The 21,850-nt window shown below is 43.6% G+C and overlaps 1 protein-coding gene across 2 annotated transcripts in view; it reads left to right on the top strand.

Annotated features, from left to right (window-relative positions):
* The window catches only part of RBM19 (RNA binding motif protein 19), a 130,895-nt gene that overhangs the window by 11,906 nt on the left and 97,139 nt on the right, over positions 1 to 21,850 (top strand). For both annotated transcript variants that reach the window (XM_077461270.1, XM_077461269.1), the window contains exons 5-9: positions 5,062 to 5,254; positions 9,018 to 9,211; positions 15,709 to 15,783; positions 18,029 to 18,107; positions 19,992 to 20,063. In XM_077461270.1, the coding sequence (XP_077317396.1) occupies positions 5,062 to 5,254; positions 9,018 to 9,211; positions 15,709 to 15,783; positions 18,029 to 18,107; positions 19,992 to 20,063 (613 nt within the window). The remainder of the gene's footprint in view (positions 1 to 5,061; positions 5,255 to 9,017; positions 9,212 to 15,708; positions 15,784 to 18,028; positions 18,108 to 19,991; positions 20,064 to 21,850) is intronic.

A 21,850-nucleotide genomic window follows, 5' to 3' on the forward strand; every position in this document is an offset into this window, starting at 1 on the left:
TGCACAGCCATTTTCAAATCTCTCCAGAGATTTTCAATCGTGTTTAATTCTGGGCTCTGGCTGGGCCGCCACTCCTTTGTTATCTTGCCTGTGTGCTTGGGATCGTTGTCCTGTTGGAAGATGTAGCTTTGCCCCAGTATGAGGTCCAGAGCACTTTGGAGTAGGTTTTCATCAAGGATGTCGCTGTACATTGCTGCATTTATCTTTCTCTCGATCCTGACTAGTCTCCCAGTTCCTGCTGCTGAAAAACATCCCCACAGCCTGATGCTGCCACCACCATGCTTCACTGTAATGATGGTATTGGCCAGGTGATGAGCAGTGTCCTGCTTTCCTCCAGACATGTCACTTGCTATTCAGGCCCTGCAAATTGAAGTCTGACCTCCATGACAGGGATACAACTTTGATCCCCGACAATACCAGGCACTGTGGCTGGTATAAATCTTTAGGGGGAACTCCACACCAAATAAAAAAAATGGCATGGGTTCCCCCTCCAAGAGCATACCAAGCCCTTTGGTCTGGTATGGATTTTCAGGGGAACCCCAATGCCCAAAAAATGGTGTTGGGGTCAACCCAAAATCCATACCAGACCCTTATCAGGAAAGTGGGTGGGGATGAGCAAGCCCACCCCCCCCCCCACCCTGAACCGTACCAGGCCACATGCCTTCAACATGGGGGGGGTGCACTGTGCCCCCCACCCCAAAGCACCTTGTCCCCATGTTGATGGGGACAAGGGCCTCTTCCCGACCACACTGGCTGTTGGTTGTCAGGTTCTGCGGGCGGGGGGCTTATCGGAATCTGGAACCCCCCCCGTTTAACAAGATTGTGAAAGAATACCAGGACAATTTCATGGTTCTGATGGTAGATGGGCCACTAAAAATAAAGCATTACTCAATCTACTGATTACCAACAATACAGACCTGATCACGGATGTGGAAATATGGGGTAATTTAGGAAGCGGCGATCACAGGCCAATTGGCTTCAGTATAAATCACACAAACAGGAAACATACGGGGAATACAAAGACCCTGAATTTCAAAAGAGCCAACTTCCCTAAACTACGAACCTTGTTAGAAGGCATGAATTGGGATAAAATCTTAGGAACAAAGAACACAAAGGAGGGGTTGATTGGCATGGAGCGGGGTCACCGGGTGGCATGGTGCAGGGTTTCCCTGAAAATCCATACCAAGCCAAAGGGCCTGGTATGCTCTTGGAGGGGAAACCCATACTGTTTTTTTTTTTTTTTCATTTGCCATTGAGTAAATCAAGATCATCAGAGCACAAGTCGCATGCCAAAGTCGTATCAGTCAAGACGGCGATCCGACTTTAGTTATATTCAATAGGCTGAAGTAGGATCAAAGTTGGACCAAAGTAGTGCAGGGAGCATTTTCAAAGTCGGACCGACTTGTATCAGACCAGTTAAGATGGCTCCCATAGGTAAACATTGATTTTCACATGTTTGTCATACCGGTGTGAACCCAAGGATGATCAGTGGAAACCTGATGCACCTGAGCTCAATTTTGAGTGTCATGGCAAAGGCTGTGAGTACTTATGTACATGGGATTTGTTTTCAATTTTTTTTTTTTTATACATTTGCAAAGTTTTCTGACAAACTTTTTTCACAATGTCATTATGGGGTATTGTTTGTAGAATTTTGAGGAAAATAATTAATTTAATCCATTTTGGAATAAGGCTGTAACATAACAAAATGTAAAAAGTGAAGCACTGTTAATACTCTCTGGATGCACTGTATCTCTGCTATTCTGCGCTCAGTTGAACCAAACATCATGAGCTGTGTCATCCCTGACGAGCACACCACCTATCGCTCTCTGTCTCTACACAAATACTTCAAATAAGGCAGCATATAAGGCAGTTGGCTCCACGTTTGGCCTTCATATATGTGTAAACATTGTCCAGGCAATGCCTAATTGCCTTTTTCTCTATTGCTACTTCTTGACATGTTTGCTCTGTTTTACATGGTTGGACTATATTCAGTCCTTGTTTTGAATGATTGTTTAGATTCCTACAACTATCAATCTTTGATGCACCCATAGGCAGACAAATCCTTTGAATACTCTTATACCTCACCTAATGGCGATTTCTGCTGATTTCTATCATGGAATGGGCAAGGGCTGGGTACTCCCCTCAAGCGTGCCACATCCATAACGCACTCACAGGCTCAGATTGTATGTATACAAGAAACTCATTTGACAAATGACCACCATAATTACCTGAGTAAACCTTGGGTCCAATGGCTGGGTTGCTCCTGCCATGCATCTTACACACGCAGCGTGTCACCGTTGGTGCATTGATATGTTCCATGGGAATGTCTTCATGTTAAGGCTGACCCGGAAAGAAGATATATTTTTATACATGCCCAGTTTTACTTTTTGTGATTATTGGAATCTACAATCCATCTCTGGCTACTTTAGAAATTGTAAGAGAAGCTGAACTCTTTGTTTCTAAATTCAACCTGTTGCTACATCCACTTGTGGACAGACATGGGCACCCCTCTCAACAAATGGCCATAGGCCCTACCCCATTTTGCCATTTACCCATGAAACTTGGCTTGGTATATATTCACCCCCCCCCCCCCCCATACTAGAGCATACGCCTGATCTAAGCAAAGCCTGTATTGACTTCGTTTTGGGGAATGACTAAACTGCTTGCAGCTACTTATCTCTCTTGGGGAGTTTCCAACCACTCTCCTTTTGCTTGTTATGTTGACTCCAGGTCAAACAGGGCTGCGACCGACATGGAAAATGTTCATGAGTCATTACTGTCCAGACTTAAATTACCCATTTATTACCCTGGCAAAATCCATGTGGTGTGAGTCTAAAAGGCTTTCCTCATATAGATACAGCTTTGCAATTACCACTTTGGCACAATCCTATGTTTTTCCATTTGATACATTTTCAAGACTCCATTTTTTTGGCAGCAGCAATGCCTGGCTTTCCCTGCGAACGTATATTGTAACAATGTTTTACACTCGTTTGACCATATCAGGGAAACCTATGATCTACCCCATATGACCTTCAGGCACAGTTTGGGTCCCACGATTAACATTTTTCCAGTTCGCTCTTAATTGATATTTTATGGTCACAAGGGCTCAAAGGCTTGATATCTACAGTATACTGCCACTTACTCCACACCAAATATAACAGGACCTCACTCCAAGTGCAGCGGCGGTCTTTACTCCTTATGTTGACAGATGAAGATTGGGAAGAAGCTTTCTCCTCACACTGGGTGGTTTCTCCTGTTGTCAACAATAAATTAACTCAACTCTGTTTTTCACCAAACTTGCCTCACCCCCACTAGTCTACATGCTATGCATCGACTTGCCACCTCTAACTATATCAGATGTACCAAATCGGGGACTGATTTGGTACATGTGATCTGAACCTGCCAGATAACCCCCCAATACCGGAAGTAAGTTGTGGGCTGGCTCTCCTTCGTACTTTCCACCCCTGCCCCATTGACCCCTGAAATCTGTTTAGTGGGTTTTAGATGAAGAACTTTGGTCTAGATACACCAGAATTCTCATATGTGAAACACTATTTTTACCCGTAAATAAATCACCCTTAAATGGATGCAACCTTCCCCACCTTTAGTGAGCCAATGAGTGCATGCAGTAAATCAAATTATACCATGTGAAAAGGGTATTTACGGACATAGGGGTTGCCCCTGGAAGCACAGCAAAATCTCCGTTATCTGTTGTGATTCTACTCTCATGGTAATGGATACTTGGAATTAGCCCCGTCTCTTAGGTTTGATTCCATGTTAGGATCAACTCTGCCTTAAGGCTGCACTAAGTAAGATTTCACTTTTAGGTTATTGTATTGGTATTTCTATTGCTTGAATTTGTAATGATCCTGGTACATCATGGTATCTTTTTCATAATAAACGGAGTTAAAAGAAAACCATCCCCTAGCATTTCTGTCCATGGCCATTCTGAGTAAGGGCAGATGATTAATGTAGCATTTACTTCTGAAATCCATCTGCCCATAGGTTAGGCATGCAGACAGGAGGATGTGCTTCATTGAGACAACTCCTCCTTCCTCCTGAAGACTCCTGGGAGGTATGACATAATTTGCCTAGGCCTGGAAACCAGGAAGTAAGGATGTGCTCAGACGTGTTCGCAACCGCACGTGCAAAGCTCGCCAGGAAGTCGGCATTGGAAAGCGCCAATCACAGGCAGTGAGACATTTCCTGATCTCCGCAGCTGCAGATTGGGAAAATGTCTCACTACTTGTGATAAGCGCCGTCTTCCTGGCGGTCTCTACATGTGCGGTTGTGAACATGCCTGAGCTCATCCTTACCAGGACGTAACTAAAGAAATGTTAAAGTTTAAAATAGGACAGTATATGATATTTACCTATCTATTTATTAGCAGCATAGGGATTAAAATTAGTCAGTGTTGACTGAGAGAGTGAATTTCCGCTTTAAGGATTTAGAATATTAGAAGGGCTGTTGCACATTTTGCCATTTGATAGGATTTCTAAAGGCAGGCATAGATGGCTTGAATATCATCCTTTTCAGCTCTCAATATTGAGGGAGAAATAAAAATCAATGAATTTCTTTCAGGCACAAACAGTGACTGCATCAGACAGATCACAGTCATTGTTTGGCTGATAATTTACCACCCATCTATAAATGGACTTATTTATTCTCAGGTGGTGCCTGTGGGGCCATCCATGGCTTGAATTTTGGCTGATGTAGCGGGAATTGGATGGTACTCAAACTCTTTATGGAGGCCTTACAATCTACTAGTAAAGGACTATTGAAACCTTTTTTTAAATTCTATTATAGGATTGGGATAAAAAGCAAGTCTCTTAAGAATCTTAGACTTACCACTTTTAGTGACCTAATGAAGGTAGGACTAAGAATTATAATGGAGTACACTACTTTATTTTCTTAACCGCACCAGTTAAACAGTGTTTTAATAAAGCAACTGACCTGCTAGTTGTATGAAAATGGAGACTCGCTCTGTTGAGCTGTGTTTATTAAAGCGTTTGATAATTGTATGTCGTTTCTGATACAATATATTTGCTGTGATGTGTGCAGCTGGAAAAGGACAGTGGCTTCCAAGAGTTCCTTACAGTGCATCAGAACAGGAGCAAAACAGCTACCTGGACTAACGATACAAAAGTGGAACCGGCAGAGAAAGCGAAAAGCCTCTCACGAGATGATTACCTGAATTTTGACTCTGAATCTGAGCAGGAGACAGATGATGAGAATGAGGATGATTTAGAAAAAGGTAAGTCACAAACGAGGAGTATGGCTAACCCTACAAAGATACTTATCTTTTTTTGAAATGGCTAAAAACACAGAAATAATATAAAGAAATAAGTAAACGTTACATCAGGAAGTAATGTCATCAGAATTGCAATTAAATATGCTACTTGCAAATCTTCAATCTTATCCCATGGAAATACATTTTATGTGAATTTTGAACTTGTTGATCAAACTGCTAATATTCTGCTAAAGAAACAAGCCTAATGTAGGATCATATCTCCTTAGTATTTGTGTTACTGCTGAAGTGTGTAATTGTCATTACTTACCCAACATTTGGTTCTTTTCCATTTCTAAAACATTATGACGGTGATGAGAAGCAAGAAATTATCAAACCTTTAAGAAATAAATGCTGTGGTGTGATTAATTCCTGTACTATTCAGGGATCATCTTGTTGCATTCAAGGACAGGTAAAAGAATTCATGAGCAGGAAAAGGCGCCAGCCTCCTGTACTACATTGACTTCGCCAGCTGGTGCTATAAACTCCATTCTTCAATCTACCCCACACCCCTCTGCCACCAAACTGGCCTAAGGATGTTTTTTCCTTTACAGGTGGCTTTGGTAAAAACTATACAAATTTTTATGATCTTATATAATCAAAGCCAATCACTTTCAACTAGAACTCTGATAATCTGCTTTTCATCAGCAAGACTTTACAAGCTCATGTCTCCACTGAACTCAGTACTGGGAATGGCTGGTCCAGCATCCCATTTGATTTGTTTGCCAGTTCCAGAAACAATGGCCATGGCTTTTTAAAGTGGTTGTAAACCTCAGTCATGAAATGTGAACAAAGCACATATATCTGTAGTGTTTACTTATATCTCTACAAAGCTTTAAATGTCATTTCTCTCTGGTGCTTCCTTCCTCTGTTATCAGCATTCTGAGAAGTTTTCCTGACACAAGATAAAATTTGTGATGGAGAGGGAGCTCAGCACACAGCTTGTCTATTCAGAAAACGGCTCGGCATTCCTCCTTTGGTCTTGTTTACTGTGTGGAGGGGGGTGTGTGCCTTTTTTCTAATCCGCTCTCACACAGCATCACAGAGGAGAGGGTGGAGAGCTTCAGTTACACTAACAGATTGAAAGGATTTTAACACGATTCTGCCATTTTGAACAGATAAACAAGTAAAACCTATGTAGGATCTCTTTGTATTATCTGAGGTCGGTCACTTCACTGGGTATATGAGAGGGTTTGCAACCACTTTAAGTCCATTTTTTTTATCATATTACTGGCCCCCCAAACTTTTCCTTTATGCCTCCTTAATAGATCAACTTCCGCTTTGTGTGACCAGCTCCTGCTGGTTTCCTTCTCTGTGTAGTTTACAGAAGGAGGGCGGTGAAATGTTTACATCACACTTCATTCGGTACATGGGTACAACCGCACCTGGTCACAACCTGCCCACATCCATTGATTGCTGTGTGTGGCTGGCGCCACTCCTAAAACCCCAACAGTTAGAGAACTCTTACTGTTTCATGTGACATGTAGTACCCTCTGAAGAACATATCAGTTGTAACATATGACACTTACACAGATCTGTTTCACGTAAAATTTTATTAACGAGTAGCTGATGATGCAGCAAGGAATAAAAACCTGAACTTAAATAATAATTGCATATGATACAAGTAATAGTGTAAAGGTGATGGCGCTTCAATGTGGGTGATCGTGAAAAAACAACCACATACGAATATAGTATTTAGAAAAACACAATAGAAATGCAAAATAAAGTCCAATGTGACTGTGCCTAACACCACTGGATTAAAATGCTTCTAAGTGCATGTATCTTCTGATGGCTTTACCACGGGTGCTCAGAGGGTAGATGGCAACTCATCAAAGGTGTTTGACCCTTTGTTACAGGAGGTCAAATAGCGCTTTTAGGAAACCAGATCAGTTCCTGAGCTTCCGTCATTCTGCTCCTTTGTTCCCTCAGGTTACAGCTAAAAAGTAAAAGTGTACTCCATCAGAGATACCCTGAAGATCTTTATAGTGTAGTAGGATTTTTGATGTTTAAAATCAAGCACCTAAAAGTTTTTGCAACCACATGTATCAGTGCCTTTGTAAGGCAGTAGAGATCTACAGCATGTGCTGATGTAGCCTGTCCATTTTAATGCCGACATGCGATCCGCGCGTTATTTGTATGTAGTTGTTTTTTCATGATCACCCACGTTGAAGCGCCTCATCTTTACCCTATTACTTATATCAGATCTCAAGTGCTAGTGATCACTTATTTAGAGGGGCAGCTTTTTATTTTCACTTTTTGATGTCACTTATAGAGCGCCAGGACTTGTTTGCCAATAATTGCTTATAGCCCACATTCCAAAAAAGTTGGGGTGCTGTGTAAAATCTACATAAAAAAGAATGCAATGATTTCCAAATCTCATAAACCAATATTTTATTCACAATAGAAAAATAGAAAACATAAAATGTTTAAACTGAGAAAATGTAAAATTTTAACAACCTGCCTACAGGGCACTTTACCCCCTTCCTGCCCAGGTCAGTGTTCAGCTTTTAGCGCTGTCACAATTTGAATGACAATTGCACGGTCATGCCACAATTTTTATAATTTTTTTTTAGGCAAATAGAGCTTTTTTTTTGGTGGTATTTAGCAATTGGCGATTTAAACAACAAAAAAAAACAAAACGTAACTTTTGAGGAAAAAACTTTTTTCATAGTTTTGTTATAAAATTTTGCAAACGGGTAATTTTTCTCCTTCACTAATGTGCACTGATGAGGCTACACAAATGGCCACTGATGTGCTGCACTAATGCGGCAGCACTGATGGTGGCACTGATGGGTGACAGTGATGAGGCACTGATAGGCGGCACTGATAGCTGACAGTGATGAGGCACTGATTGGTGGCACTGGTGGGCGCTGTTGGGACTGCACTGATAATCAGTGCTGATGTCCCTTTAACAGAAGCCAGCTATCGGCTCTCTTTTCTCCTCACGCTGTCAGCAAGAGGAAAGAAAAGTTTATAACCAGCTTGTGTTTACATCCTGTGATCAGCTGTCATTGGCTGACAGCTGATCAAGTGGTAAAAGGCCATTGTGATTGACCCTTTACTCCGATCTGTGATCAGTTGATTCCAAAGGACTGTGCAATTACAGAGCACACTGTTAGGGGCGCACAGGCAGCACGATCACGGGAAGATGCCCATGTTCGCTCTACCGGCAAAGTAAAGCCCCCATACACACTATCAGATTTTTCTGCTGATTTTTATTTTTTTTTCCTTCAGATTTACCACAACCATATAATATGAGGTCAAACCTTAGGAGTTTCAATGTATATGCAACCAGGCAGGCCCTTGCACTACATGGTTTTGGTAAATCTGAAGACAAAAATCTGCAGAAAATCTAATAGTGTGTATGGGCTTAAGTCATGAGTTAACTTATAGGGCAGGCGCTGGGGGTGTTTGTCCTCTAAGGCTTTGTCCAATCACCTGAAGGTACATGACCTGTACTGTACTCCAAAATATAGAATTTACAGGCAAGTCAAAATGCCTCTTTTTTGTGCCTTGACATTCAGCTTCAATACTACAGCATACAATAACATTTTAGACACTTGTGCATTTCAGGCTTGCATCATTAGTTTGGGGAAGGCCCTTTTTTGGTCCAACATGACTATGTCCCTATCCATAAAGTCAGGTCCATAAAGATGTGGTTTTACCAGTTTTTGGTAATACATTTTTACTAAGGCAGAAATAAAAATCATGTTTTACTGTTTTTCAATAGGTGGAAAGCTTGCATTACAGACTGAAGTTTCTGACATGGAATACCTTAAGTCTAAGGTAGTATCCGATGCCTCATCTGGAAATAAGAGCGAGGCAGAACAAAATGAAAGTAACAAAGAAATTATTCCGAATACTCCAAGCGGTAAGAGCAAAAGCCTGGAATCGTCTCCAATGAACAAATTTGCGAAGAAAGAGGTAAGTGGAAGATAACTTTCTAAAGAAAGCATTCTTGAATGTAAGGCCTTGTTCACATTAAAGTGATTTCTCCTGCGTCTGCCATAGTGTTGCAATGCACGACAGTGGAAATCACATTATTCTCTATGCTGCCCATTCACCATAATGCAATATGTGCTTCTTTTGGTGCAGCATAGTATTTTGGCTTTATATACTTCAATTGAAATGCATGAAAACTACTTTAAAGTTTATCTTTTCAGGCAGAATTTTACTTTTCACAATAAATATAAGCCTTTTCCAATGTATTTTCTGCCCAAGCCACCCCAATATGCTTTTCCCCCACTTAAATAGTCCATGGCAGCCTTCAAATCAAAAAATGCCTTCTAAGCCCTGACTTCCTGTAGTGATCATCCAGGAAACATATCCCATCATGAGCTTCCTTACTGTATCGCAGAATAGGGCATGTTTTACCTCTCTCACACCTACCTAACTACTGTGCCATCTCTTTTTTTTTTTTTTTTTTTTATTCCCACCCACGTTCCTTCCTTTAACCCCTTTACGCCAACTGCCTTCTGGCCCTTTGAGTTCTAAAAGCTGGGAGGCGGAGGTGGGTATTCGGGTAATATGAACCCTTTGATTGGCAGTCACTTGACCAGAAAGCTCCATATTGCAAGTATGCATCAGGAGCTTGGCGATCACTGCAGGCTACCATGCTGGGAGCACGCAGGGAGCGCTCTCTCAGCACGGTAAGTTGTTTACACAGGGCCACATGTATGCTCAGCGCTAAGGCCCACCGGCCAAATGGTGGCATGTATTTGTATAGCCGGTGGGAGGTGGTTAAGGTTGCCATACACAATAAAATCTGATTATACAATCTCCTTTAGAGCTACCATTAGCTATGTAGTGATTTGATACAAATTGAATAGATTGTTCAGGTGGGTCCTCCTATTACATAGTTTTTGTAAAGCTAAAAAAAATTGTAGAGAAGCTGTAAAATCAGATTGCATAGTGTATGGCCAGCTTTAATACAAGTAAATGGGGGGGGGGGGGGTCGACAATCGGCTGTCATTCTCATAATCCAGCTCAGGGAGTGGGAGGGTGTAAACACACAATTTCACTTCCAGGCCCCATTTACACCTAGCATAGTGGGAACACAAATTTTTTGGTGTGTTTTTCCTGCAAAACACGCATAGGGCAGCCTGTTGATTTCAATGGGTTGCCCTACTCGTGGTAAAGTAGCTCATTTTGACGTGCTTCTGCTTGCACATTTTTTTTTAAATATTTTACCGCATGTTTTGCCTCATTTGTCCTATGATTTTGCATGCAGCAAATGCGTGTTTGCGTCCACGACTGGGATGGCATTAACAATTAATGGCACAGAAAACACGACTAGTCTGTAAAGGTGGCCGCTCTAATATACAATCGCCTTTAGATTTTCCAGAACTATAGAGCGCACACCTGTCTATCCAATCAGGTAGACCCTTGCACTATATGGCTGATGTTGGCTCTAAAGGAGATTGTATTATCAGATTGTATAGGGCATGGGGAACTTTACAGACTGTTTGTTTGTTTTTATATGCCTTTTTTTTTTCTCAACTATTATAATCATCTTGGACTCTCTTATCTGATTTTGGTTTGGCCCTGTTCTATGTATATGGTTTGAGCTACTGTTGGGTGGCCGTCAAGGGAAACTGCTATGTGGGAGCCACCTCCCCAGGCTTATTTATCTTGGTTTTTAAATTTTCCTTTATCTGGCTACACTTGCAAGTCTGAAAGTTTTCAGCACCTTTTGAGTATGTTATTTTGGTGCGTTTTTGGCAGGGATTTGTGTTTAACAACCAGTCTCCTCCTTCATAAAATGCAATAATCATAAAAAGGCACTACAAAAATACACTGAAAAATGCATGATCTATGCAGCAGCAGCACTATTTCATAATTTTTTGTTCAACCAGCGGGTTGAAAAAAAATTATCCGATTACCTTATCTACAGTGGTGTGAAAAAGTGTTTGCCCCCTTCCTCATTTCCTGTTCCTTTGCATGTTTGTCACACTTAAGTGTTTCGGAACATCAAACCAATTTAAACAATAGTCAAGGACAACACAAGTAAACACAAAATGCAATTTGTAAATGAAGGTGTTTATTATTAAAGGTGAAAAAAAATCCAAACCATCATGGCCCTGTGTGAAAAAGTGATTGCCCCCCTTGTTAAAACATACTATAACTGTGGTTGTCCACACCTGAGTTCAATTTCTCTAGCCACACCCAGGCCTGATTATTGCCACACCTGTTCACAATCAAGGCATCACTTAAATAGGAGCTGCTTGACACAGTAAGGTCCACCAGAAGATCCTTAAAAGCTACACATCATGCCGAGACCCAAAGAAATTCAGGAACAATTGAGAAAGAAAGTAATTGAGATCTATCAGTCTGGAAAGGGTTATAAAGCCATTTCCAAAGCTTTGGGAATCCAGCGAACCACAGTGAGAGCCATTATCCACAAATGGCGAAGACATGGAACAGTGGTGAACCTTCCCAGGAGTGGCCGGCCGCCCCAAATTACCCCAAGAGCGCAGCGACGACTCATCCAAGAGGTCACAAAAGACCACACAACAACGTCCAAGGAACTGCAGGCCTCACTTGCCTCAGTTAAGGTCAGCGTTCATGCCTCCACCATCAGGAAAAGACTGGGCAAAAATGGCCTGCATGGCAGAGTTCCAAGGAGAAAACCACTGCTGAGCAAAAAGAACATCAAAGCTCGTCTCAATTTCTCCACAACACATCTTGATGATCCCCAAGACTTTTGGGACAACATTCTGTGGACCGATGAGACAAAAGTGGAACTCTTTGGAAGGTGTGTGTCCAAGTATATCTGGCGTAGAAGGAACACTGCATTTCATAAAAAGAACATTATACCAACAGTAAAATATGGTGGTGGTAGTGTGATGGTCTGGGGCTGTTTTGCTGCTTCAGGACCTGGAAGACTTGCCGTGATAAAAGGAACTATGAATTCTGCTGTCTACCAAGAGATCCTGAAGGAGAATGTCCGACCATCTGTTCGTGTACTCAAGCTGAAACGAACTTGGGTTCTGCAGCAGGACAATGATCCTAAACACACCAGCAAGTCCACCACCGAATGGCTGAAGAAAAACAAAATGAAGACTTTGGAGTGGCCTAGCCAAAGTCCTGACCTGAATCCTATTGAGATGTTGTGGTATGACCTTAAAAAGGCCGTTCATGCTCGAAAACCCTCTAATGTAACTGAATTAGGACAATTCTGCAAAGATGATTGGGCCAAATTTCCTCCAGGACGCTGTAAAAGCCTCATTGCACGTTATCGCAAATGCTTGGCTGCAGTTGTTGCTGCTAAGGGTGGCCCAACCAGTTATTAGGTTTAGGGGGCAATCACTTTTTCACACAGGGCCATGATGGTTTGGATTTTTTTTCACCTTTAATAATAAACACCTTCATTTACAAATTGCATTTTGTGTTTACTTGTGTTGTCCTTGACTATTGTTTAAATTGGTTTGATGTTCCGAAACACTTAGAGCCCATTCACACAGGGGCAACACGACTTGTAGGCGACTTGATCAGGCTACTTGGACACGACTTGACAGCGGCGACTTGGGACGACTTCAAAACGACTTGTGATGACTTCAAGCGCGACTTGGGACGACTTACAAGTCGCCCCAGGCCAGGCGACTTTTGCCGCGGCCAAGCAGAGAATGAGCTCAAGGGGAAACTCCACGGCAAATTTCTGAAAAAAATTTGGCGTGGGTTCCCCCTCCGAGAGCATACCAGGTCCTTAGGTCTGGTATGGATTCCAAGGGGAACCCCCTACGCCGAAAAAACGGCGTGGGGGTCCCCCCCCAGATCCACACCAGACCCTTATCCGAGCACGCTACCCGGCCGGCTAGGAAAGGGGGTGGGGACGAGCGGGCGGCCCCCCCCCTCCTGAGCCGTACCAGGCCGCGAGCCCTCAACATGGGGGGGTGCCTTGGGGGAGGGGGGCGTGCGGCCCCCCCCCACCCCAAAGCACCTTGTCCCCATGTTGATGAGGACAAGGGCCTCTTCCCGACAACCCTGGCCGTTGGTTGTCGGGGTCTGCGGGCGGGGGGCTTATCGGAATCCGGGAGCCCCCTTTAATAAGGGGGCCCCCGGATACCGGCCCCCCACCCTATGTGAATGAGTATGGGGTACAATGTACCCCTACCCATTCACCTGTGAAATAAAGTACAATAAAACACACAACACAGAGAAAAAGTATTTTATTGCACAGCCGGGGGTCTTCCGTCTTCGGGGGTCTTCTCGCCGGACTCCTCCGCTATGTGTGTGTAGCTCTTTTGCCAGCGGAGGAGTCCGGCTTTCTTCCTCCCCGCCGCCGGCCTCTTCTCCCGACTTCGGGGGTCTTGTCCCCCTCTTCGGTTCTTCTGCCGGGCCACCGCGCCTGGTCCGGTGGCCCGGTCTTCTGTCGCCGTCTTCCGTTCTTCTGTCGCCGCCTTCGGTTCTTCTGCCGGGCCACCGCGCCTTCTTATAGCTCTTTTACAGGCGGTGGCCCGGTCTTCCGTCGCCGCCGCCGCCTTCCGTTCTTCTCCTTCTTCTTCTCCTGGAGATGTTGACTCGACGAGCTCTCCGGCCGGAATGCCAGGGACGCGCTCCGCTGCCTCTTATATAGGGACAATGGGGCGGTGTCACATGGGTTGATGTCACATGGGTTGGTCACATGGGTTGATGTCACATGGTAAGGGGGCGGGGTCACCATGTGACATCAACCCATGTGACCAACCCATGTGACATCAACCCATGTGACACCGCCCCATTGTCCCTATATAAGAGGCAGCGGAGCGCGTCCCTGGCATTGTGGCCGGAGAGCTCGTCGAGTCAACATCTCCAGGAGAAGAAGAAGGAGAAGAACGGAAGGCGGCGGCGGCGGCGACGGAAGACCGGGCCACCGCCTGTAAAAGAGCTATAAGAAGGCGCGGTGGCCCGGCAGAAGAACCGAAGGCGGCGACAGAAGAACGGAAGACGGCGACAGAAGACCGGGCCACCGGACCAGGCGCGGTGGCCCGGCAGAAGAACCGAAGAGGGGGACAAGACCCCCGAAGTCGGGAGAAGAGGCCGGCGGCGGGGAGGAAGAAAGCCGGACTCCTCCGCTGGCAAAAGAGCTACACACACATAGCGGAGGAGTCCGGCGAGAAGACCCCCGAAGACGGAAGACCCCCGGCTGTGCAATAAAATACTTTTTCTCTGTGTTGTGTGTTTTATTGTACTTTATTTCACAGGTGAATGGGTAGGGGTACATTGTACCCCATACTCATTCACATAGGGTGGGGGGCCGGTATCCGGGGGCCCCCTTATTAAAGGGGGCTCCCGGATTCCGATAAGCCCCCCGCCCGCAGACCCCGACAACCAACGGCCAGGGTTGTCGGGAAGAGGCCCTTGTCCTCATCAACATGGGGACAAGGTGCTTTGGGGTGGGGGGGCCGCACGCCCCCCCTCCCCCAAGGCACCCCCCCCATGTTGAGGGCACGCGGCCTGGTACGGCTCAGGAGGGGGGGGGGCGCCCGCTCGTCCCCACCCCCTTTCCTGGCCGGCCGGGTAGCGTGCTCGGATAAGGGTCTGGTGTGGATCTGGGGGGGACCCCCACGCCGTTTTTTCGGCGTAGGGGGTTCCCCTTGGAATCCATACCAGACCTAAGGGCCTGGTATGCTCTCGGAGGGGGAACCCACGCCGAATTTTTTTCAGAAATTTGCCGTGGAGTTCCCTCTTGAGAGCTGATAATTCTGTCAAAGTCGCCTCCGTATAGACAGAGATCCGACTTGGAGGCGACCTCCATTGAAATCAATGGGTACCGGTCGCCTACAAGTCGGATAGAAGTAGTACAGGAACCTTTTTTGAAGTCGGAGCGACTTCAGTAGTGTGCATTAACACGGCTCTCATTCACTTACATTGATTTTTAAATGTTGTCCGACCTGAGGCGACCTGAGGCGACTAGGGGCGACCTGAAGTCGGATCAGGAGTTGCCCCTGTGTGAATGGGCTCTTAAGTGTGACAAACATGTAAAGGAACAGGAAATGAGGAAGGGGGCAAACACTTTTTCACACCACTGTACTTATTAGATGTGGATGAGGGAATCCAACTGCAGTGTCATTGTGTTCTGATGGTGGGGCAGTGCCGGCAACACTATTTGTTCTTGAAAAACCCGACAGGCTGGTTTACAGAAGTCAGTCTATAGATTGACTTGTGTACAAGCAGGGTGCCTATACATGCAATGAAATGTGGGCAGTCTCTCCTGAACTGGCAGAATTTTGATCCATGTATGGCCAACTTTAGGCTCATTCCCACAAAGGATATTATCGGCATAGATCGGCAGGTTTTCCTTGTTTGTTTCCCCCTAGCACTGAAATTTCCTTTTAAACTGTAAATTTTTAACGTTTGTCAATCTTTCTGGTTCAACTGTTGAAGATGTTGCATTTTGTAGCCATAGTCGCATAATTACAAATTGTTTTTTTTTTCCCCAGAAAATAGCTGTTCAAAATGAGCCTACAACTCCATATACTATTAAGCTGAGGGGTGCACCATTCAATGTAACTGAAGTAAGTTTATCAACCGATTTGTCCAAACAATACTATGTGTGTGTGTGGAGGTGGAAATAGAGATGTGTGTGTGTGTGTGTGTGTGTGTATATATGTGTGTATATATATATATATATATATATATAATATATATATCAGCCATAACATTATGACCACTCGCCTAATATGGAGTATGGCCCCTTTTTGCTAAACAGCCCTGACCCATTGAGGCATGCACACCAAAGTAACATCCACATGAATGGCAAGACCCAAAGTTTCCCAGCAGAGCGTTGCCCAAAGCATCACACTACCTCTTCCAACTTTCCTTCTTATACCGCATCCTTGTGCCATCGCTTCCCCCGATTTATTTTTTTTTTTATTTTTTATTTTTTTTTCTACTTTCACCACATCAACTTCATGGAAAACATGTTCACTTGCTGCCTAATATATCCCACCAATTTTTAGATGCCATTATAATGGGATATTCCCTTTACTTGCCAGTGGCCATAATGTTATGGCTGATATGTTTGTACATTTCAACAGTCACAGGAGAGTTACTGGATACATGAAAACATTTTCTTGTCCATTGAGGGACACAGGAAGTGGTATTAAACCCAAAACCAAAAATGTTATATTTTGCAGCTTACCAGCCATTAGAATTGGTGGCTGCATGTGTTTATTTATTTCATCTGACGGTCTGGCCGGTAATACACCTCCTGTATTAAATTGCCTACACTCTGGATGAAGGAGCACAGAGACACCTTTGGGCAGTAGCATTGTCAATCTTGGGGAGGGGAGTGTAAGATGCACTAGCAGATTTAGGTCCACCAGCAAATTGAAGCCAAACTCCAGTTAATACTTTTTATATAATTACAGCAACTTTTTTTTTTTTTTTTTTGGGCGATAAAAGCTTAACATAAAAGCTAATTTAATTTAAATATGGCCTAAGCAGCCATTTTCCTGGTATCATCATATACAGCCTCAGCAGCCTCCATTTTTAGAGCTGGCAATTGACTTCCAGGTAAAAATAATCTGAGTGGCTCTATAGTCGCCCAGTTGCTTTTGCAAGACTTAGAATGGGAACCCACCGCCATTCCTAGTCTCTCTCATTTTATCAGGGAGCTCAGAAGCGCTGTAAGCGGTTGGGCCAGCTGCCCACAGTAGAGATGGAGGAATATCCGTTCTCCCGTCTCCTCTGTGATTAGTGAAGCTGGAAGCAAGTTTTAGTGTTTTGTGTTTGGCCAGGGATGCACCCGATCAAACAGATCAGAGAGCAGAGGAGGGATCAGGGGTCTAATAGACCTCAAATCTCTTCATAAAGAGTACCTTTCACAGCCCAAGCTATCACAGGGGGTAGTGTTCGCCCTTGTGATAGCAATAATGTTGAATGAAAAAAATAAAAGAAACATGTAAATAAAAGTAAAAAAAAATATGTAAACATTGATTGCACCACACCACTTGTGAGGTATCTCTGCGAACAGTGAAAGCAATAATTCTACCGCCAGAGCTCAAATTTAACTCTAAACTGGTGACCCATAAAGAATTTTAAAGCATCGCTTATGGATAATTTTAAGTACCGTAGATTGTTCCCATTTCACAGGCGTGCGCAATTTTAAATCTAGACATACTTGGTATCTGTTTACTCGATGCAACATCATCTTTTAAATTTTACCAAAAAGAGTGTTTGTGGGCACTAAAATTCATTTAAGTGTATTTTTACCAGAAAATTTGCATTTGATACATGGTTGCACAAGCATCATGTGACACAAAATTCAACAGCCACCATGTTGTTCTCCTGGGTCTTTGCTTTTAGAAAATATATAAAGTTTGGGGTAGTTTTCTAGCAAAAAAATAATAATAAAATTGGAAAAATATGATTTTATGTCAAAATTGCCCCAGATGGCAAGTAGTTAAGGCACAGGCTTTATGGTTTTTATATGTACAAATGTATGTGTTTACATGCAGGCTGTATGCTCACTTTTTTAGGCTAGACTATAATTGCATACATTATTAGTTCCCAGGGATCAATCCCTGATCCCTGGGGGTTTACAGAAACGGTTATATTTCACATTGTTTTTCACAGCAGATGACAACAGCTATACATCGTACAGCATTAAACCCCACAATGGCCTGTGACCATGCAGATTTTGGCATATGATATATCTATGTCCAGTACATTTTTCTATATTGTCGTGTAATTGTGGTATTATGGAACGCTTTGCCTATGTCTAAATGTAACACATTTTTTCCACAATTTTACTTTTAGCAAAATGTACGTGAATTTCTTTTACCACTTAAACCAGCTGCAATTAGAATCGTGAAGAACTACCATGGCAACAAGACTGGTAAGATTCTGTTTGATCTTGCTGTAAGGATTTGATGAGTAGGTGTTTGCTATCCTGCGCATTAAAAAAAAAAAATCCCAATTTTTATTTATGAAATGTAATATATGGAATATTGCAGTGGAGCAATAGTTTCTATTTACCTAAGCCATTGAACTAAGTTCAGTACAAAAAGTGGCAAATTGTAATGATCAGAGGAACTCCATGGGGGGGGATGCACATTGATGAAGCCAAATTATTTTAAAACCGAGGTTGAAAACTGGATAGAGAGGTAAGCCAAAGCAGGGTTAAGACACACTGGGGCTGCCCGTGCGTTGGCGGTAAAGCAACATTCGTTTTAGCGGTACTTTACCGATGTTTAAACAGTGCTTTTAACCCGTTGTGTCGCTTCTGAAGCACTGGCCATTCATTTCAATGGGCAGGCGCGTTTTGGGAGGGCTGTATACAGCCCTCCCAAACCGCCCCAAAGATGCTGCTTGCAAGACTTTTTCTAACGTCTCGCAGTAGCACCGCCCCAGTGTGAAAGCACTCGGGTTTTCACACTCCAGCAACATTGGAGGCTGTTTTCAGGCACTTTACTTGCGCTATTTCTAGCGCTAAAATACCTGAAAACTGCCTCAGTGTGAAAGAGCTCTTGGAGCCAGAGATAATTGTCAGCTCATATCATACTTGGATGTGAGGCTGTATTCACACAGGAAATGGAACAGCTGCTGGAGTGCATTACCTCTCCGGCAGTTGTCCGTTCCCGACTGTGGTATGGGGAACGATTCAGCACATCACAAAGCGCTTCCTTTTTTTTGTATTTGTACAAACTTTATTTGAAGTGTATAAATTGTACACTTAATTCATGCCACTGTACAGTGACCTGTGATTCTGAACAGTTCACTGCGATAAAATACAGCATATAAACAAAGATAATTATTTGTAGTGCCTAAATCAATATATTCACGCAGGCTAAAATAAAAATAAACGACTAGTGAAACATAGGTCCATCCACATTCATGCAAAAAAATCAGTCCTCCACCAACAGATCCAAAATAAAATACTTCCTTTGTGAAAGACACCTCCTCCTCGCCAGAAATAAATGCTACCCTCTGAGTAGCAAATGGACATACTACAAAGATTAAAGGATAAGTTCACTTTAAAAAATATATTTATATATATATTATATTTTGTTGCAGGAGCCTGTAAAGCCTTGCACCAGAGATCAGCAGATCACTGATACCATGCATGTCTCCTGCAGACTGTCGCCTGTCAGTGTATCTGCTTGCTCGTACCTCATACAAGGAAGCTGCTACATTCTGACAGGAAGAATCAATGAACTGCAAGCCAACAGCTGCAAAGGATGTCGGGACTTGTAGTTCATTCATACACAGAGCTCTTTTTTCACATTTTTACACCATTACTGGGCCGCAGCAATGACTAATTTTCATGTGGCCATCCAATTTGAGTATTCAGCAATGTTGGAAATTTTTTTTAAAATGAACAAATTTTTAATCAATGATGGGGAGAATCCTACGAGAAATATAACTGAAAAATAAATGAGCATGGGCTGTGACCTGGAATGAAAAGAAAATTCATGGGCCACAATTTTTTTTTTTTTTTTTTCTGTAGCAACAGAAATTGAAGGCTTGGTTGATCGAATTTCTAAATCAATGGTGACACCATCGGATTACAAAACGCATAAAATTCAGATTTTCTAAGGAAAATTTGTTCGGAATTTGACCTATGTATAGACTGCATTAGTCGGGTCCTAAAAGTTGCAGAACCTCATGGCTGGTGACTTTCAGTCTGTCAGAAGTTCAGACCTGCTTAGTGTCATGCAGTATTTTAATCTAGCAGAAAACAAAACATTGGTGTATTCATTCTTGTACGTTTGTTGTCTAGGTTATATCTTTGTGGATTTTAAAAGTGAAGATGAGATTCAAAAAGCCCTTAAAAAAAACAAGGATTATATGGGTGAGTGACAAATTCTGTGATTTTGGAGGATGTAGTAGCATTTGTTTGTTTGCTGTCACTTGATCTGTAACTGCGTTTTGTATTCATCTGCAGTTTTATATAATATACACTAGGTAGAACTGCACAATTACCGTATATACTCGAGTATAAGCCGAGATTTTCAGCCTCTTTTTTGAGGCTGAAAGTGCCCCCCTCGGCTTATACTCGAGTCATCGCTGTCTGCCCGCTCGATCAGCGTGTCGAGCAGACAGACAGCGGCCATTCTATGATTCAAAAGCCGCGCCTCCGGCTCCGCCTTCGCCTGTGATAGGCGGAACACTGAATTTCCCAGCAGCCTGTGTTCCGCCTATCACGGGCATCCGCTCATCCTCGTACTACGGACGAGGATGATACGACGTCCGTGATAGGCGGAACACAGGCTGCTGGGAAATTCAGTGTTCCGCCTATCACAGGCGAAGGAGGAGGCGCGGCTTTTGAATTTTACAATGGCCGCCGACGAAGAGGGCACGGGACGGAGGCAAGGCAAGGCACGGCACGGGACGGGACGGGACGAAGGCAAGGCACGACACGGGACGGAGGCTCGGGACAAAGGCTCGGGACACAGGTAGGCTGGACACACACACACACACACACACACACACACACACACACACACACACACACACACACGGATGGAGACACACACACACGGATGGAGACACACACACACACAGGGATGGATGGATGGAGACACACACACACACAGGGATGGATGGATGGATGGATGGAGACACACACACACAGGGATGGATGGATGGATGGACACACACACACACACAGGGATGGATGGACGGACACACAGGGATGGACGGACACACAGGGATGGACGGACACACAGGGATGGACGGACACACACACAGGGATGGACAGGCATGTCTCACCCTCGGCTTATACACGAGTCAATAAGTTTGCCAGTTTTTTTGGGGGTAAATTGGGGGCCTCGGCTTATATTCGGGTCGGCCTATACTCAAGTATATACGGTAATCATTAAAGAATCAAGATCGCGATTCAACTCTTCTCACAGTCCTAAAATCGCTTTATCTTATGTCACAAGTGCAGAGAGTTCTCTGCTCCATTTCTGACAGCTGACAAAAAAACAACCCAGGCAGCCTGCCAAGTTTTATCACAACATTGCTTAGGTGGAGATAAAGAGAAAGATTGTAACATATACTGTATTTAACATGCACCCCGAGTTTAGGAGGGACTTTAAAAGAGAAAAACTTTTAGGAGGGAAGTTTAAGGAAAAAAACTTACATTTAAATGCCCATCAATTCAGCCTTATCACAGTGTCATTTGCAGCCTTGTCAGTCATTTTGCAGATTTCCATTTAGCCTTGTCAGTCATTTGCAGTCTTGTCAATGTCTTTGCCATTTAAAAATGGTGCTGCTGAGATAGAGAGCAGATGTCCTGTGTATCTCGGTGGTACTCGGTAGTTCTCAGCCGTTCTGGGCGGCTTTCGGGTATTTTCGGCCGTTTCGGCTATTTTCTTTTGGCTGTTCTCGGCTATTTTCAGCCACACTCGGCTGTTCTCGACGGCTTTCGGTTTCCGCATTTTAGGGGAAAAAGTGCATGTTATACACCGATAAATACGGTAGTTCTTTTAGCTCAAAGGAATGAACTTCTCTGTAAAAGAGTTAAGTTTAACAACTTAAAGTGGGCCTTCAGTCATTTTTTCATCTTTCCATCTAATAAATCTTCTGCCCTAGTTGTTTTAACTTTGGATAGTAAAACATTTTTTTTTTCTGTCA

Source organism: Lithobates pipiens, unplaced genomic scaffold (genome assembly GCF_037356315.1).
Source record: "Lithobates pipiens isolate NorthernLeopardFrog02 unplaced genomic scaffold, aLitPip1_a1.2 Scaffold_3, whole genome shotgun sequence".
Classification (NCBI taxonomy): domain Eukaryota; kingdom Metazoa; phylum Chordata; class Amphibia; order Anura; family Ranidae; genus Lithobates; species Lithobates pipiens.